At 46.3% G+C, this 17577-nt stretch overlaps 1 protein-coding gene across 2 annotated transcripts in view; it reads right to left on the reverse strand.

Moving 5' to 3' along the window:
* The window catches only part of LOC109888860 (IQ motif and SEC7 domain-containing protein 3), a 46884-nt gene extending 38397 nt beyond the window's left edge, over positions 1-8487 (reverse strand). For both annotated transcript variants that reach the window (XM_031822864.1, XM_020480027.2), the window contains exon 1: positions 7614-8487. In XM_031822864.1, coding sequence (XP_031678724.1) covers positions 7614-8149 — 536 coding nt within the window. In that variant the 5' untranslated portion in view covers positions 8150-8487. The remainder of the gene's footprint in view (positions 1-7613) is intronic.
* Between the last annotated feature and the right edge of the window lie 9090 nt (positions 8488-17577).

Here is a 17577-nt window from a genome sequence, read left to right on the forward strand (position 1 = left end):
TGGCAGTTGGCAGCACTCCCGTCGTACTCCTGTGGCAAGGAGAGACGGATCCCACTGGGTTCAGGCGGGAAAGGGGCGCTCAGGGGAGACCAGGGTTATGCTGGTGGAGGCGCTGGAAGAACTCCCTGTCTCTCCCAGGGGTCCATTGTCTGGACAACGCGGTCCATGGCGGCACCAAGATGGTAAAGTGTTACTGCATGCTCCTGGACGCGCTCCTCCACTCCTATGGCCGGGGTACCTTCTCCTGCTGACTCCATAGAAGGGTCGGTGATTCTGTAATGGGGTGCGTGCTGGTGGCAGGGAAGTCAGGCGCAGGAGAAGGAACTTGGTATAAACAGAGTATTTAAATAAATGCTCACAAACTCTGAAAACCAACATATATAAAATAAAGAAAGTGGGTACAAAACCCATCGCACACCATAACATACAAAGCACCAATACATACAACAAAAAATCACCAACAAGGTGCAGTTAAGGACAATGTGTGCTGCTCTGTTTTGAGCCAGCTGCAGCTTTGCTAGGTCTTTCTTTGCTGCACTTGACCATATTACAGTAATCAAGATGGGACAAGACCAGAACCTGAACAACTAGTACAGATTATTTTTGTGTCAAAAACACAGATCGTATTTTTAGAACAGACATACCCCCTCCCCATCTTCCAACAACTCTGTCAATATGACTTGACCAAGATCATTTATCATCCAATGTTATACATAGGAGTTTAGCTTCCTCGACTTCCTCAATGGTCACATCATTTATACATAACTCCAGTTGAGGTGTAGGTCTTAGAGAAAGTTTTGAACCAAATACAATGTTTTTAGTTTGATGTATTTAAGACCAGTTTATTATTATTCACCCGTTTGTGATACTGAATATAACTCATTATTTAGAATTTCAGTGAGCTCGCTGGCTTTGGGTACTGACATGTAGAGTGTGGAATCATCCGCATACAAAGTCATTCTAGCTTTTATAAGACCAGTGGCAAATCATGTTTGTTGTCATGCCAAATATTGTCAAAACAACGTCAAGGTAGGAACTCCGTTACAGGAAGAATTCAAACCCAGCTATATTCAAACCCAGCTATAAAACACTCATAGGACCAACCCAGAGCTTTATCTCAGGTAACAGAGTACTCTTTCTGTCTGTGTTGGCCATAGCAAGGTCACCTCTCTGTCTGTACAACACACACAAATGCTGTAACATCTCTAACACAGAGAGCAGGTTAATATTTTAACACTACACATCTCCCTCTTCTCTCTCTCCTTCTCTCTGCTCTCTCACTCAGTCTCTCTCTGCCCCTAGCCCTAGCCTAGACACTCTAACATGTTATAAATTATCCAGGAGCGGGGGTCAGAGCGGACAGTTACTCTCTCTCTTTCCTCCTCTCATCTCTATTTCTCTCTCTGTCCTGAGAGTAACTGATTACAGTTTGCTCTAAGGGCTAAGCGGGCCAGATACATGTGGACTAGCTGGAAGGAGGCTGGGGGACAAATAAGCAGACCCACGTACCCCCCCCCCACACACACGCACCCTATTTTAGTGTGTACTGTATGTTATATAGTGTGCCGATTCCACGTCATCTTCCACGTCATCCCCCCACATTTGCAGTTTGTGCACTGTGTAATGTGAGAGTATTGTCAATCATATGGAGAGACGTAGTGGTTGAAGGGAGAGAAAATGAGAGAAGGAGTAGGAGAGAGCTCTGAACACTAACCCCTAGACATGGTTGTCATCATCGGGGGGAAACGGTTGTAAAATGTATTTTAAAACTACCCCCGATTTTAACCCAATCTTAACCTCAAATTAAGACTTAAAAGCTAATATTCTTGTTCTTGAATATTCACAGTATAGCAAATGTTGATAGAACAAAAATAAGTTGATGCTGGATAATGAACAATCACAAAAAGGCCTTTGTGCAAAAAACTTCCAGAAATAATGAATGTAGTGGAAACATTTTAAAGCCTTTATTTTCTATGGTTTATGTATTGCAAGAATAAAAATGTTTGACTTAACCTAATTGGATATTTTCTACTGTAGTTCCTGTATATCCCGTGTGCCATTTCCTCAATGCTTCCAAAGTCTAAATATCAGTAACAGTCCACAGGTCCAACAGCCTCATGGAACCCTGGTTCTTCCTCACAGTTAAACATCATCAATCTCCCCTCCTCTCTTCCCTCTTTATCTCTTCTACTCTGTTCTTGTCCTCAGTGGGAGAGGAGTCCCAGAGAGCATAATCAGCAGTCCTGTTGGGATTTCACTCATAATCAGATCACACACACACACACACACACAAGGTTTAATTCAAATGGATTCAGAACCATGGACATGGCCACTAAAGCTAGGACAGTAGAGCTGAGCTGCAGCTAAACCAACTACAGTAGGTCTACAACAGCTGTAACAGTAACCCACACAGCTACAACAGTAGAGTTGTATTCAATCCAACTACCGTCTGATATTTAAACCTCACCCCTCAACCAGGTTTTAAAGCAGTGTTTCTTTGCCAAGGGTGTAGAATGCATTTGAGCAATATCCCTCCAAACAAACACATACACATACACAGACCCAAACAGACACACACACACACACACACAGCTGTGTGTTATATAATCTCCTATGTTTTGGTCTCTCTCTGCAAATAATCCGCTACTTTAAATTATCCACGTCACACTCATGATGATCCTACCATTGTACCAGCCAAAATCATCAGGAAAGACGGCAGGCCTACATCTTACAACCTGGTACCCTATGGGTCTACTCGAGTTGAAATTGAAGTTGGCACACACACACACTATAAAAAATCATCTGGTGTTTTCAACTAATTATTATTAAGTAACTGATGCCTTTTTTTAGTTTACTCAACTTTTTGGTCCAAGTGTTGCAAAAAAGAAATAAACGTTTGACCAAAAACCGCTTCTGCACGTCAGAACAGCAATCACGAACCTCCATTTGGAAGAAGATTTCTACTTCAACGAGTCAGCAGCTGTGGATGTACTGCTCATTCCAGACCAGGCACAAATCCCTGTGACTCGAAAGAGGAAGAGACGGTGCATAAGAGAAAAAAGAGCGGTCTCCCTGATGAGACTACAACAGCGAGTAAATAAACTGCCTCTACCCTCTGTTCTATTGGCGAACGTATAATAACTAGAGAACAAACTGGACGAGCACCGTTCGAGACTATCCTACCAACGGGACTTGAAGAACTGTTATGTCCTATGTTTCTCGAAGTGGTGGCTGAACAAGGTCCTGCCGACTAGGCGTTGTAATGACGTTGTTTCCACGTCATTTCAAGAAAATTACATTGAACCAATGTGGAATAGATGTTGAATTGACATCTGCGTCCAGTGGTTGGATAATACATTGCCTATAGAATTATTCACACCCTTTGACTTCTTCCACATTTTGTTGTGTTACAGACTGAATTTAAAATGGATTACATTGAGATGTTGTGTCACTGGCCTACACACAATACCCCATAATGTCAGTGGAATTATGTTTTTGACATTTTTACAAATTAATAAAAAATGTCAAGCTGAAATGTCTTGAGTCAATAAGTATTTAACCCCTTTGTTATGGCAAGCTTAAATAAGTTTTGAAGTAAAGTTTTCCTTAACAAGTCACATAATATGTTGCATGGCCTCACTCTGTGTGCAATAATAGTGTTTAACATTCAACTAAAAAGACCAGGGAGGTTTTCCAATGCCTCGCAAAGAAGAGCAACTATTGGTAGATGGGTAAAAAAAAAATAGCAAACATTGAATATCTCTTTGAGCATGGTGAAGTTATTAATTACACTTTGGTTGCTGTATCAATTCACCCAGTCACTACAAAGATACAGGCGTCCTTCCTAACTCAGTTGACGGAGAGGAAGGAAACCGCTCAGGGATTTCACCATGAGGCCCATGATGACTTTAAAAGGGGTTTAATGGTTGTGATAGGAGAAAACTGAGGATGGATTAACAACATTGTAGTTACTCCACAATACTAATGACAGAGTGAAAAGAAGAAAGCTTGTACAGAATTAAACAAATATTCCAAAACATGCATCCTGTTCACATGGCACTAAAGTAAAACTGTAAAAAATTGGCAAAGAAATTTACTTTAGGTCCTAAACCGTTATGTTTGGGGCAAATCCAACAACACATATCCAACTTTTCATATCATGTTATGGGTATGCTTATCTTCGGCAAGGACTATGGAGTTTTTTTATGATAAAAATTAACAGAATAGATCTAAGCACTGGCAAAATCCTAGAAGAAAACCTGGTTCAGTCGATTTGAATCCCACTTTGTAACACAACAAAATGTGGAAAAGGTGAAGGGGTGTGAATAGTTTCTGAAGGCACTTAATAGCCAAGTTATCGTTAATCATTATGTATTTATTCCTCGTGTGTCACGCCCTGAATTTAGAGAGCCTTTTTATTCCCTATTTTGGTTAGGTCAGGGTGTGACTAGGGTGGGTACTCTATTTTTTTTTATGTTGGCCTGGTATGGTTGCCAATCAGAGGCAGCTGTCTATCGTTGTCTCTGATTGGGGATCATATTTAGGCAGCCTTGTCCCACTGGGTTTTTGTGGGATCTTGTTTATGTATTATTGCTTGTGAGCACTGCATAGGTTCACGTTTCGTTTTGCGCTTTATTGTTTTCTGTGAGTTTAATTTAAATAAACATGTGGAACTCTACAGACGCTGCGCCTTGGTCCAGTTATTCCAACGACCGTGACATCGTGTTATTAGATTAACTGAAAATTGAAACAGACACGGTGGAGTAGCAGGAAGCTCAGAATGCCATGAAACAAGAGGTTCAAATCAGGGGAGAAACAATGCCCACTCTCATTGAAGCCATGGAAATTCCTGCCGAACCGCGGTTGGCCTTCAACTGCCGTGGCTTCAATGTGAGGGGTTGGTCGTTCTCCCCTGTTGTAACTAGTTCCACTGCTTTTTTTTTAGGTAAGATGGCCAATTGATAATTTCAAGTTGAATAAATATGAGGAAAAAGTGAGCAAAAATAATTTTAAGTTAACTGAATTTTTGCCTACGTTTTCTCAAGTTTTAGCTATATTTGGGCTAACTCATTTAATTTAAAACTTCAATTAATACCGTGCCGTTTATTTTATGAACCTTTCTAGGGCAGGCGTTCTGCTAGTGGAACCCCTCGACAACATTCCGCTGAAAAGGCAGAGAGCGATATTTTTTTGAAATATGTAACTTTCACACATTATCAAGTCTAATACAGCAAATGAACGATAAACATCTTATTAATCTACCCATCCTGTCCGATTTCAAAAATGCTTTACAGCGAAAGCACAACATATGATTATGTTTAGGTCACCACCAAGTCAAAAAAACACACAGCCATTTTTACAGCCAAAGATAGGAGTCACAAAAAGCAGAAATATAGATAAAATGAATCACTAACCTTTGATGATCTTCATCAGATGACACTCATAGGACATCATGTTACACAATACATGTATGTTTTGTTCGATAAAGTGCATATTTATATCCAAAAATCTCAGTTTCGTGCAGTAATGTTTTGATTCCAAAACATCTGGTAATTTTGCAGAAATACTCATAATAAACATTGATAAAAGATACAAGTGTTATTCACAGAATTAAAGATAGACTTCTCCTTAATGCAACCGCTCTGTCAGATTTTTTTTTTTACGGAAAAAGCATAATCTGAGAACGGTGCTCAGAGCCCAATCCAGCCAAAGAAATATCCGCCATGTTGGAGTCAACAGAAGTTAGAAATAACACTATAAATATTCACTTACCTTTGATGATCTTCATCAGAAGGCATTCCCAGGAATCCCAGTTCTACAATAAATTACTGATTTGTTCTATAAAGTCCATAATTTATGTCCAAATAGCCACTTGTTGTTAGCGTGTTCAGCCCAGTAATCCATCTTCATGAGGCGCGAGCACTTCGTCCAAACAAAAACTCGAAAAGTTCCGTTACAGGTCGTAGAAACAAGTCAAACGATGTATGGAATCAATCTTTAGGATGTTTTTAACATAAATCATCAATAAGGTTCCAACCTGAGAATTTCATTGTCTGAAGAAAAACACTGGAACGAGAGCTAACTCTGTCGGGAGCACACATCGCGAGCCTGAGACACTCTGCCAGACCCATGACTCATTCAGCTCTCATTCCCCCCTCCTTTATAGCAGAAGCCTGAAACATGTTTCTAAAGACGGTTGACATCTAGTGGAAGCCGTAGGAAGTGCAACTTGACTCCATAGACACTGTGTACTCGGCAGACCAAGCTTTGAAAAACTACAAACTTCAGATTTCCCACTTCCTGGTTGGATTTTTCTCAGGTTTTCGCCTGCCATATGAGTTATGTTATACTCACAGACATCATTCAAGCAGTTTTAGAAACTTCAGAGTGTTTTCTATCCAAAACTAATAATAATATGCATATATTAGCATCTGGAACAGAGTAGGAGGCAGTTCACTCTGGGCACGCTATTCATCCAAAAGTGAAAATGCTGCCCCCTATCCCAAAAATCACTGAACACAACAGGCACCTATTAGACAGAATAATTATTATCCTCTTTGACTATGCATTTTTTGCTGTTTTTACTTTCGCCACTAGAAGGCGATCGGACGATTTCTGGGGGTCTGTACTCACCAAGTTGTTGATTGTTCTTGTGCTTGCCAGTTAGCTAGGAGTTCTAAGCAGAAGGAAGTGACAAGAATAAGGGCTGTCCAGAATGTCTCCTTTCCATAGACGTTGAGAAACGTGGAAGAAAGGAGTGAAGTTGAAGAAGTAATGGTAGTAGGAGTTGAGACACAAGATGATGTTCCTTGTCAACAGAGGAATCCCGACATGTTCCATATTAAGAAGGTGGACGAAGGTGGACGTTTATTACTTTGGTTATCAACGGCACAGAGAGGAAATCGAAGAAAATAGGTATCATTGTGAGTGCCGCTGAGCGTTTTTTGGGACTAAGAGATTTTTCTGAAGAGGCATTACAAGGAATTATGTTGATGAATGATCCGTCCTCCCAGGCACCTGAGCCTATGTAGAGAGGTGACTGAAGGAGTGGGATGGTTGTTTGATTTATTTTTGTAATACAGTATTTCGGGTCCCCCCTTCTTCCCCAAATGTAATCTTTTTTTTGTTTCAAAACCCTGTATAGTAGGTGGCGGCAATACACCAACAGGTGTAGTCTGCCATAATGTAAAGAAAAATATTTAAAAAATAAGCCGTTTTCAGCTGTTAGCAGATGGCTAGCAGTTTCTTGCTGACAATAAAAACGGATGATTGTCATAATTTTTTCGAGTCATTACTGATTTTATTTATGTAACAAGTCAAACATTAAACCTAAATCAATTCATGGTAACCTCCTAAACCATTCATTTAGACCCCGCGTTTATTTGAAACGGTGTTTATTTGCTGTAATGTGTAATATTGCCTGGCTATTGAAAGGGACAGGTGGCTATTTGAGACTCAGTGTTTAATTGAAGTTTTACGTAAACAAAACAAAAGTCTGTGGAACCAGTTACTTAATAGTAATTAGTTGAAACAACTCGTTTTTGCTTTGTTTTTTTACAGTACACACACACTTTATCACATTCGCGTTGATAAAAGATAGTAAATGGACTCACTCTGATTGATTGGCAAGACCCACCGAGCGGCAGAGAGTGGTAGGAGTGAGGGGAGCTAGGGGAACCAGGGGATTCAGTGTGCGGCAGCCCGGGCTGGTCCTGCCGTCCTCCCCCTTGCCCGGGCCGGCCTCGCTTGGCGGAGGGCTCGTTGACTGCGGCTGGGCCGGTACCAACTGCATGTCCTCCGGATAAGCGGGTTGTGGAGGCGGATTTTCTTGGTCCGGGTGGATTTCAGGCGGAGGCTGGGCAGGCAGAGACCCGGTGTCATGGGGTTGTGTGTCTGGATGTTGGTGCTGAGGATGATGAAGGTTCCTGTTGGAGTCCGGATGATGATGATAATGATGATGTTGTACTCTTGCCTCGCGCAGATTCCTGTTCTCCCCGAGCAGCTCGTCCACGCGCCGGTCCAGTTCATCAATGCGCAGGCGCTGTGTCTGGATGAGGCTCTGCTGGTTCTGAACTATAGTGGTCAGTTCTCTAAGGTACAGAATTGCCTGGACCGGGTTCTCTAGCAGGCTGGTCCCCTGCAACGCCATGACCACAGAGAGATAGCGCAAAGGAGAGCGATATTGAGATTATCGAGTGTAGTCTAGGGGAGAGGTAAATTTCTCTCTTCTCCTTTGCTTTTTATGCCTCCATTAGTCCCTCCCTTCGTTGTAACGTTACTCTTCTCTTCTGTTTTTAAACCTATTCTGTTTCTGTGAGAGATGATCAGGTGTAAGAGAAGAGACTATTCCGTTCAAACGGAAAAAAGCAAGAGAGAGACAGGAAAAAAAGAGATATGATGATCAGATGTAGAGGTACATCTTCCCGTCTTCCCGTGATGAGATTCTCCTCTTCTCCCTTGCGGCCACCGATACCGCTGTGCTGCTGATTGCTGCTGCTGATGACAGTTTTCAGATCCAGATACGACGCAAAGCGAGTTGGGCGGGGGAGTGTGGCGTCATCACACATGAATGCGCACGCGCACACACTCAGCCTAGCGTGTTTAACACGCCTCTGTATCTATGAGTTATTTACTGTATTTCAGAATTATGCAACACATGCTCTGTCTGTGCACTATAGCCCTTCACATACGCAAGCACTCACGCACCCCCCTCCCCCTCCCCCACACACACTCACATACACATACACACAGAGAGAGAACCCATATTTATGTTTATTTATTTTCCCTTTTGTACTTTAACTATTTGCACATCATTATAACACTGTACATAGCCTTAATATGACATTTCAAATGTGTCTATTCCTGTGACACTTGTAAGTGTAATGTTTACTATTCATTCTTGATTGTTTATTATCTATTTATCTATTTCACTTGATTTGGCAATGTAAACATATGTCTCCCATGCCAATAAAGCCCTTTGAATTTTATTTAATTGAATTGAGAGAGAGCGAGAGAGAGAGAAAGATCTGTATGTGGTTGTTTGTAGTTGTGTCTGTCTCTAGGTCATCATTGGAAGGCCTAATGGTTCAAATAGGTCACCTGGACAAAGTTGAATGAAATCAAGCCGGTGTTTGTAATCCAGTGCTATGTTGTTGCTATGGTAGCCAAGAACTGACTGTTGCCATGGTTACCCCCTACTGACTGCGCTGTTGCCATGCGGCTGCTTGATTACAGTCATGTATGTGTGTGTTTGACCTGTCTCCTATCCGTTTGCTCATGATAATAATATTTCAGGTATGTGTGTGATGGGGAGTTGCGAGAGCGAAAGAAAATCCTGTATCCCTGATAGTTTCCATGGTGCAGCAGCAGACAAGATGAAAGATGAAAGGAGCACTTCTCTGTGATATAACACACACTTACCCACGTGCCTATTCCCTTGCCAATCTGCCCTGCAATAATTATCTGTGACCCAGTCACTATCAACCCACACACATCCCATTTCTGGCACCAATGTAGTACACTAACAAATTGCTGTAAATTTACAGCAAACCTTGAACAGTTAGCTACTGTAATTCTATATTACAGTACAGTACTGTAAAGAGCAACGCTTTATAGGAACTCAATGGCATTCTGCTAAATTGTATTGTAATAAAATTACAGCAATTGCTAACAGTGAATAAGTAATTATGTATTACAGCATACCAATTAGTATTTAGTATTTTATATCAATTGCATTTGTAGAGGCCTTAACAAAGGCTACTAAACTGGCAGTGACTACAGGACAAAACAAATCAAAAGGACATGGCTAAACACTCAACCACTATATACTATCATGTTTCAGGTATGACCCAGGTGCAGACAGTGTTGAAAAACGAAAGTTTATTCTTTAAACAAGGCAAGCAGTGGTCAATAATCCAGAGAGGATGTAAAGCACCGGAACAGCAGGCGGGCTCAGGGTCAGGTCAGGCAGAGGTCGGTAATCCAGAGAAGAGGCAAAGGTACAGGACGGCAGGCAGGAATGGTCTAAACTGGGAAACTAGAAAACAGGGACTATAGCAAAGACAGGAGCAAGGGTTATGCTGGTAGGTTTGAATGAACAAAATTAACTGGCCCAGACAGACAGAAAACACAGGTATAAGCACACGGGGAAGATGGGTGATACCTGGAGGGGGTTGAGACAAACACAAGGAGAGTGTGGTGGTTCATTTCTTTACTATCAAATGAGGAGAGATTAACTTATCACGCAAGTCAGAGTCATACTTAAACTAAATATTTTATAATAAGAGCTTTGCAATAGCAATGACTTGTCAACGATTCACCATTTCTAATGATCCGTTGAGAGTGTCAAGACAAAAGTACAAAGGTCTTTTATAGCCAAGACACACCCCTTTCAACCTACATGACGAACAACAGATACTTAGAATGTGTCACAAGGTTAAGACTCCAAATTAGAACCATCTCTCCCTGGTACGGTATATAGCAGAAACATTAACCCATGTTCTCTGGAATGCACTTTAGGTTTTATCACCCAAAGACATCGTAAATCTCCTCTGTCAGTGTTATGGCCGATCAATGGCCGATTAGGGCCGATTTAAAGTTTTCATAACATTTGGAAATCGCTATTTTTGGATGCCGATTTTGCAGATTTTTTATTTATTTATTTTTACAACCTTATTTAACGAGGCTAGTCAGTAAAGAACACATTCTTATTTTCAATGACGGCCTCGGAACAGTGGGTTAACTGTCTTGTTCAGGGGCAGAATGACAGATTTTTACCTTGTCAGCTCAGGGACTCCACCTTGCAACTTTACAGTTAACTAGTCCAGCGCTCTAACCACCTGCCTCACGAGGAGCCTGCCTGTTACGCAAATGCAGTAAGAAGGTAAGTTGCTAGCTAGCATTAAACTTATCTTATAAAAAACAATCAATCATAATCACTAGTTATAACTACACATGGTCGATGATATTACTAGTTTATCTAGCGTGTCCTGCATTGAATATAATCGATGCGGTGCGCTTTCGCGAAAAAGGTCTGTCGTTGCTCCAACGTGTACCTAACCATAAACATCAATGCCTTTCTTAAAATCAATACACAGAAGTATATATTTTTAAACCTACATATTTAGCTAAAAGAAAGGTTAGCAGACAATATTAACCAGGTGAAATTGTTTCACTTCTCTTGCGTTCATTGCACGCAGAGTCAGGGTACATGCAACAGTTCAGCCTGGCTAATTGCGAACTAATTTGCCAGAATTTTACATAATTACGACATAACATTGAAGGTTGTGCAATGTAACAGCAATATTTAGACTTATGGATGCCATCCGGTCCCGTATTTCACTGAAAGAATAAACGTTTTGTTTTCGAAATGATAGTTTCCGGATTCGACCATATTAATGACTCGAGGCTCGTATTTCTGTGTGTTATTATGTTATAATTAAGTCTATGATTTGATAGAGCAGTCTGACTGAGCGATGGTAGGCACCAGCAGGCTCGTAAGCATTCATTCAAACAGCACTTTCGTGCGTTTTGCCAGCAGCTCTTTGCCAGCTGTTTATGACTTCAAGCCTATCAACTCCCGAGATTAGGCTTGTGTAACCGATGTGAAATGGCTAGCTAGTTAGCAGGGTGCGCGCTAATAGCGTTTCAAACGTCACTCGCTCTGAGATTTGGAGTAGTTGTTCCCCTTGCTCTGCATGGGTAACGCTGCTTCGAGTGTCATACCCTGGCCTTAGTTATCTTTGTTTTCTTTATTATTTTGGTTAGGCCAGGGTGTGACATGGGTGATGTATGGTTTTTGTCTCATCTAGGGTGTTTGTACTGTCTAAGTTTTTTTGTAGATTTATGGGGTTGTGTTCGTTCTAGGTGTTTATGTAAGTCTATGGTTGCCTAGATTGGTTCTCAATCAGAGGCAGGTGTTTATCGTTGTCTCTGATTGGGAACCATATTTAGGCAGCCATGTTCTTTGGGTATTTTGTGGGTGATTGTTTCTTGTCTTTGTGTTCTCTGCACCAGATAGGACTGTTTCGGTTTTGCCACGTTTGTTATTTTGTATTTTGTAAAGTGTGTTCAGTTTTTTCCCTATTAAAAACATGGACACCTACCACGCTGCGTATTGGTCCGATCCTTGCTACACCTCTTCAGAGGAAGAGGAGGAAATTAGCCATGACAGAATCACCCACCAGTACAGGACCAAGCAGCGTGGTAACAGGCAGCGGCAGGAGGAGCAGCGCAATCAGGACTTCTGGACTTGGGAGGAGATCCTAGATGGGAAAGGACCCTGGGCACAGCCAGGAGAATATTGCCGCCCCAAAGAAGAGCTGGAGGCAGCGAAGGCGGAGAGGCGCTGGTATGAGGAGGCAGCACGGCGGCGCGGATGGAAGCCCGAGAGTCTGCCCCAAAAAAATATTGGGGGGGCACACAGGAAGTATGGCGAAGCCAGGTAGGAGACCTGCGCCAACTTCCTGTGCTTACCGGAGAGTGAGAGAGACCGGGCAGGCACCGTGTTATGCTGTGGAGCGCACAGTGTTCCCGGTGCGGGTGCATAACCCGGTGCGGTACATACCAGCTCCTCGTATCGGCCGGGCTAGAGTGGGCATCGAGCCAGGTGCCATGAAGCCGGCTCTACGCATCTGGTCTCCAGTGCGTCTCCTTGGGCCGGCGTACATGGCACCAGCCTTACGCATGGTGTCCCCGGTTCGCCTGCACAGCCCAGTGCGGGCTATTCCACCTCGCCGCACTGGCAGGGCGACCGGGAGCATTCAACCAGGTAAGGTTGGGCAGGCTCGGTGCTCAAGAGCTCCAGTGCGCCTGCACGGTCTGGTTTATCCAGTGCCACCTACACGCACCAGCCCTCCGGTGGCAGCCCCCCGCACCAGGCTTCCTGTGCGTGTCCAGAGCCCAGTACTCCCTGTTCCTCCTCCCCGCACTCGCCCTGAGGTGCGTGTCCTCGGCCCAGTACCACCAGCGTCGGCACCACGCATCAGGGCTACAGTGCGCCTTGCCTGTCCAGCGCTGCTAGAGCCTTCCTCCTCTCCAGCGCCACTAGAGTCTCCCGCCTGTCCAGAGCTGCTAGAGTCTCCCGCCTGTCCAGAGCTGCTAGAGTCTCCCGCCTGTCCAGAGCTGCTAGAGTCTCCCGCCTGTCCAGAGCTGCTAGAGTCTCCCGCCTGTCCAGAGCTGCTAGAGTCTCCCGCCTGTCCAGAGCTGCTAGAGTCTCCCGCCTGTCCAGAGCTGCTAGAGCCGCCAGAGCCGCCAGTCTGCAAGGACCCGCCAGAGCCGCCAGTCTGCAAGGAGCCTCCAGTTTGCAAGGAGGTGCCAGAGCCGCCAGTCTGCAAGGAGCCGCCAGAGCTGCCAGTCTGCAAGGAGCCGCCAGTCTGCAAGGAGCCGCCAGTATGCAAGGAGCCGCCGGTCTGCAAGGAGGCACCAGAGCCGCCGGTCTGCAAGGAGCCGCCAGAGCCGCCGGTCTGCAAGGAGCCGCCAGAGTCGCCGGTCTGTCAGGATCCGCCAGAGCCGCCGGTCAGCCAGGATCCTTCAGAGCCGCCCGTCAACCAGGATCCTCCAGAGCCGCCGGTCAGCCAGGATCCTCCAGAGCCGCCAGTCAGCCAGGATCCGCCAGAGCCGCCAGTCAGCCAGGATCCGCCAGAGCCGCCAGTCAGCCAGGATCCGCCAGTCAGCCAGGATCTGCCAGAGCCGCCAGTCAGCCAGGATCTGCCAGAGTCCTCAGCCAGGCCGGAGCTGCCCTTCAGTCCGGAGCTGCCCCTCAGTCCGGAGCTGCCCCTCAGTCCAGTGGGGCCATTTAGTAGGGTTGCCAATTCTAGGTCTGTGGCGAGGGTCGCCGTTCCTAGGATGCCACAAAAGCGGACTAAGACTATCGTGGAGTGGGGTCCACGTCCCGCACCAGAGCCGCCACCGTGGACATACGCCCACCCAGACCCTCCCCTAGGGGTTTAGGTGTGCGGCCGGGAGTCCGCACCTTTGGGGGGGATACTGTCACGCCCTGACCTTAGTTATCTTTGTTTTCTTTATTATTTTGGTTAGGCCAGGGTGTGACATGGGTGATGTATGGTTTTTGTCTCATCTAGGTTGTTTGTACTGTCTAGGGATTTTTCTAGATTTATGCGGTTTTGTTCATTTTTTTATATTTTTATTTTTTTTACCTTTATTTAACCAGGCAAGTCAGTTAAGAACATATTCTTATTTTCAATGACGGCCTGGGAACAATGGGTTAACTGCCTGTTCAGGGGCAGAACGACAGATTTGTACCTTGTCAGCTCGGGGGGTTGGAACTCGCAACCTTCCGGTTACTAGTCCAACGCTCTAACCACTAGGCTACGCTGCTGTAAGTCTATGGTTGCCTAGATTGGTTCTCAATCAGAGGCAGGTGTTTATCGTTGTCTCTGATTGGGGGTTCCCAATATTTAGGCAATCATGTTCTTTGGGTATTTTGTGGGTGATTGTTTCCTGTGTTTGTGTTCTCTGCACCAGATAGGACTGTTTCGGTTTTGCCACGTTTGTTATTTTGTAAAGTGTGTTCAGTTTTTTCCCTATTAAAAACATGGACACCTACCACGCTGCGTATTGGTCCAATCCTTGATACACCTCTTCAGAGGAAGAGGAGGAAATCAGCCATGACATCGAGGGTGTAACGTCGTTCTTCGTTTGTTGAAAGAGAGTCGGACCGAAATGCAGCGTGGTGGTTACTCATGTTTTTAATGAAAAAAGTGACGGTACATGAAATAACAAATAAATACAAAAACAACAAACGGAACGTGAAACTTATTACAGCCTATCTGGTGACACTACACAGAGACAGGAACAATCACCCACAAAAGACAAAGCGAAACTCAGGCTACCTAAATACGGTTCCCCATCAGAGGCAATGAGAAGCACCTGACCCTGATCGAGAACCGCCTCAGGCAGCCAAGCCTACACTCGACACACCCCTAATCAACCACAATCCCAATGCCTACAAAACCCAATATGAATACAACACGTAAACCCCTGTCACACCCTGGCCTGACCAAATATATAACGAAAACATAAAACACTAAGACCAAGGCGTGACAGAACCCCCCCCCCCCCAAGGTGCGGACTCCCGGACGCACCTCAAAACCAAAGGGAGGGTCCGGGTGGGCGTCTGTCATTGGTGGCGGCTCCGGCTCGGGACGTGGACCCCACTTCATTAATGTCCTCGTTCCTCCCCTTCGCGTCCTGGGATAATCCACCCTCGCCGCCGACCATGGCCTAATAGTCCTCACCCACAACCCCACAGAACTAAGGAGCAGCTCGTGACTGAGGGGCATCTCGGGACTGAGGGACAGCTCGGGACTGAGGGGCAGCTCGGGACTGAGGGGCAGCTCAGGACTGAGGGGCAGCTCGGGACTGAGGGGCAGCTCGGGACTGAGGGGCAGCTCGGGACTGGGGCAGCTCGGGACTGAGGGGCAGCTCGGGACTGAGGGGCAGCTCGGAACTGAGGGGCAGCTCGGGACTGAGGGGCAGCTCGGGACTGAGGGGCAGCCCGGAACTGAGGGGCAGCCCGGAGCTGAGGGGAAGCCCAGTACTGAGAGGAAGCCCAGTACTGAGAGGAAGCCCAGTACTGAGAGGAAGCCCAGTACTGAGATGAAGCTCAGGTAGGTAGTAGGCTCCGGTAGATCCTGGCTGGCTGGCGGATCTGGAAGATTCAGGTTGACTAGCAGATCTGGAAGATTCTGGTTGACTGGCGGATCTAGCTGCTCTATGCAGACTGACAGCTCTGACTGCTCCATGCAGGCTGACAGCTCCTTGCAGACTGGCAGCTCTTTGCAGACTGACAGCTCTGACTGCTCCATGCAGGCTGACAGCTCCTTGCAGACTGGCAGCTCCTTGCAGACTGGCAGCTCCTTGCAGACTGGCAGCTCCTTGCAGACTGACAGCTCCTTGCAGACTGACAGCTCTGGCTGCTTCATGGAGACTGACAGCTCCTTACAGACTGGCAGCTCCTTGCAGACTGACAGCTCCTTGCAGACTGACAGCTCCCTGCAGACTGGCAGCTCCTTGCAGACTGGAAGCTCCTTGCAGACTGGCAGCTCCTTGCAGACTGGCAGCTCCTTGCAGACTGGCAGCTCCTTGCAGACTGACAGCTCTGGCTGCTTCATGCAGACTGACAGCTCCTTACAGACTGGCAGCTCCTTGCAGACTGACAGCTCCTTGCAGACTGACAGCTCCCTGCAGACTGGCAGCTCCTTGCAGACTGGCAGCTCCTTGCAGACTGGCAGCTCTTTGCAGACTGACAGCTCAGGCTGCTTCAAACAGGCAGGAGGCTCCAGCAGCGCTGTAGAGAAGAAAGGCTCTGATAGCGCTGAACAGGCGGGAGACTCCGACAGCGCAGGAGAGGAGGAAAACGCTGGCTGCGCTGAACAGACAGGAGACTCCGACAGCGCAGGAGAGGAGGAAAACGCTGGCTGCGCTGAACAGACAGGAGACTCCGACAGCGCAGGAGAGGAGGAAAACGCTGGCTGCGCTGAACAGGCGGGAGACTCCGACAGAGCAGGAGAGGCGAGGCGCACTGTAGGCCTGATGCGTGGTGCGGGCACTGGTGATACTGGAGCGAGGACACGCACAGGAAGCCTGGTGCGGGGAGCTGCTACCGGAGGACTGGTGTGTGGAGGTGGCTCTGGATAGACCGGACCGTGCAGGCGCACTGGAGCTCTGGAGCACCGAGCCTGCCCAAGCTTACCTGGCTCGATGCCCACTCTAGCACGGCCAATACGAAGGGCTGGTATGAACCGTACCGGGCTATGCACCCGCACTGGAGACACCGTGCGCTCACTAGCATAACACGGTGCCTGCCCGGTCTCTTTAGCCCACCGGAAAGCACAGGGAGTTTGCGCAGGTCTCCTACCTGGCATAGCCATACTCCCTGTAAGCCCCCCCCCAATAATTTTTTGGGGTTGTTTCTCGGGCTTCCTTGCCAACCGTGTTCCCTCGTATCGCCGGCTCCTATCTACTGCTGCCTCTGCTTCCTCCTTGGGGCGGCGATATTCACCAGGCTGAGCCCAGGGTCCTCTTCCGTCTAATATCATCTCCCAAGACCAGAAGTCCTTATATCGCTGCTCCTCATGATTAACAGGGAGAGTTGGCTCAGGTCTGACTCCTGACTCTGCCACTCTCTCCCTGAGCCCCCCCCCCAATAATTTTTTTGGGGTGACTTTCGGGTTTCGCGCTGCGCCGCCGTGTCTTTCTTTTCTCCAACTCCATTCGCCTATAGCCCTCTTCGCACTGCTCCAGCGAATCCCATGCGGGCTCCTGCACTCTCTCTGGGTCGGCCGCCCACCTGTCGATTTCGCCCCACGTCGTATACTCCATGCCATCCAATACGTCTTCCCCTGTCCATTCCTCCTTTCGCTGCTCCTGTTGTCGCTGCCTGTTACCACGCTGCTCGGTCCGTATGTGGTGGGTGATTCTGTAACGTCGTTCTTCGTTTGTTGAAAGAGAGTCGGACCGAAATGCAGCGTGGTGGTTACCCATGTTTTTAATGAAAAAAGTGACGGTACATGAAATAACGAATAAATACAAAAACAACAAACGGAACGTGAAACT

Source organism: Oncorhynchus kisutch, linkage group LG4 (genome assembly GCF_002021735.2).
Source record: "Oncorhynchus kisutch isolate 150728-3 linkage group LG4, Okis_V2, whole genome shotgun sequence".
Lineage (NCBI taxonomy): Eukaryota > Metazoa > Chordata > Actinopteri > Salmoniformes > Salmonidae > Oncorhynchus > Oncorhynchus kisutch.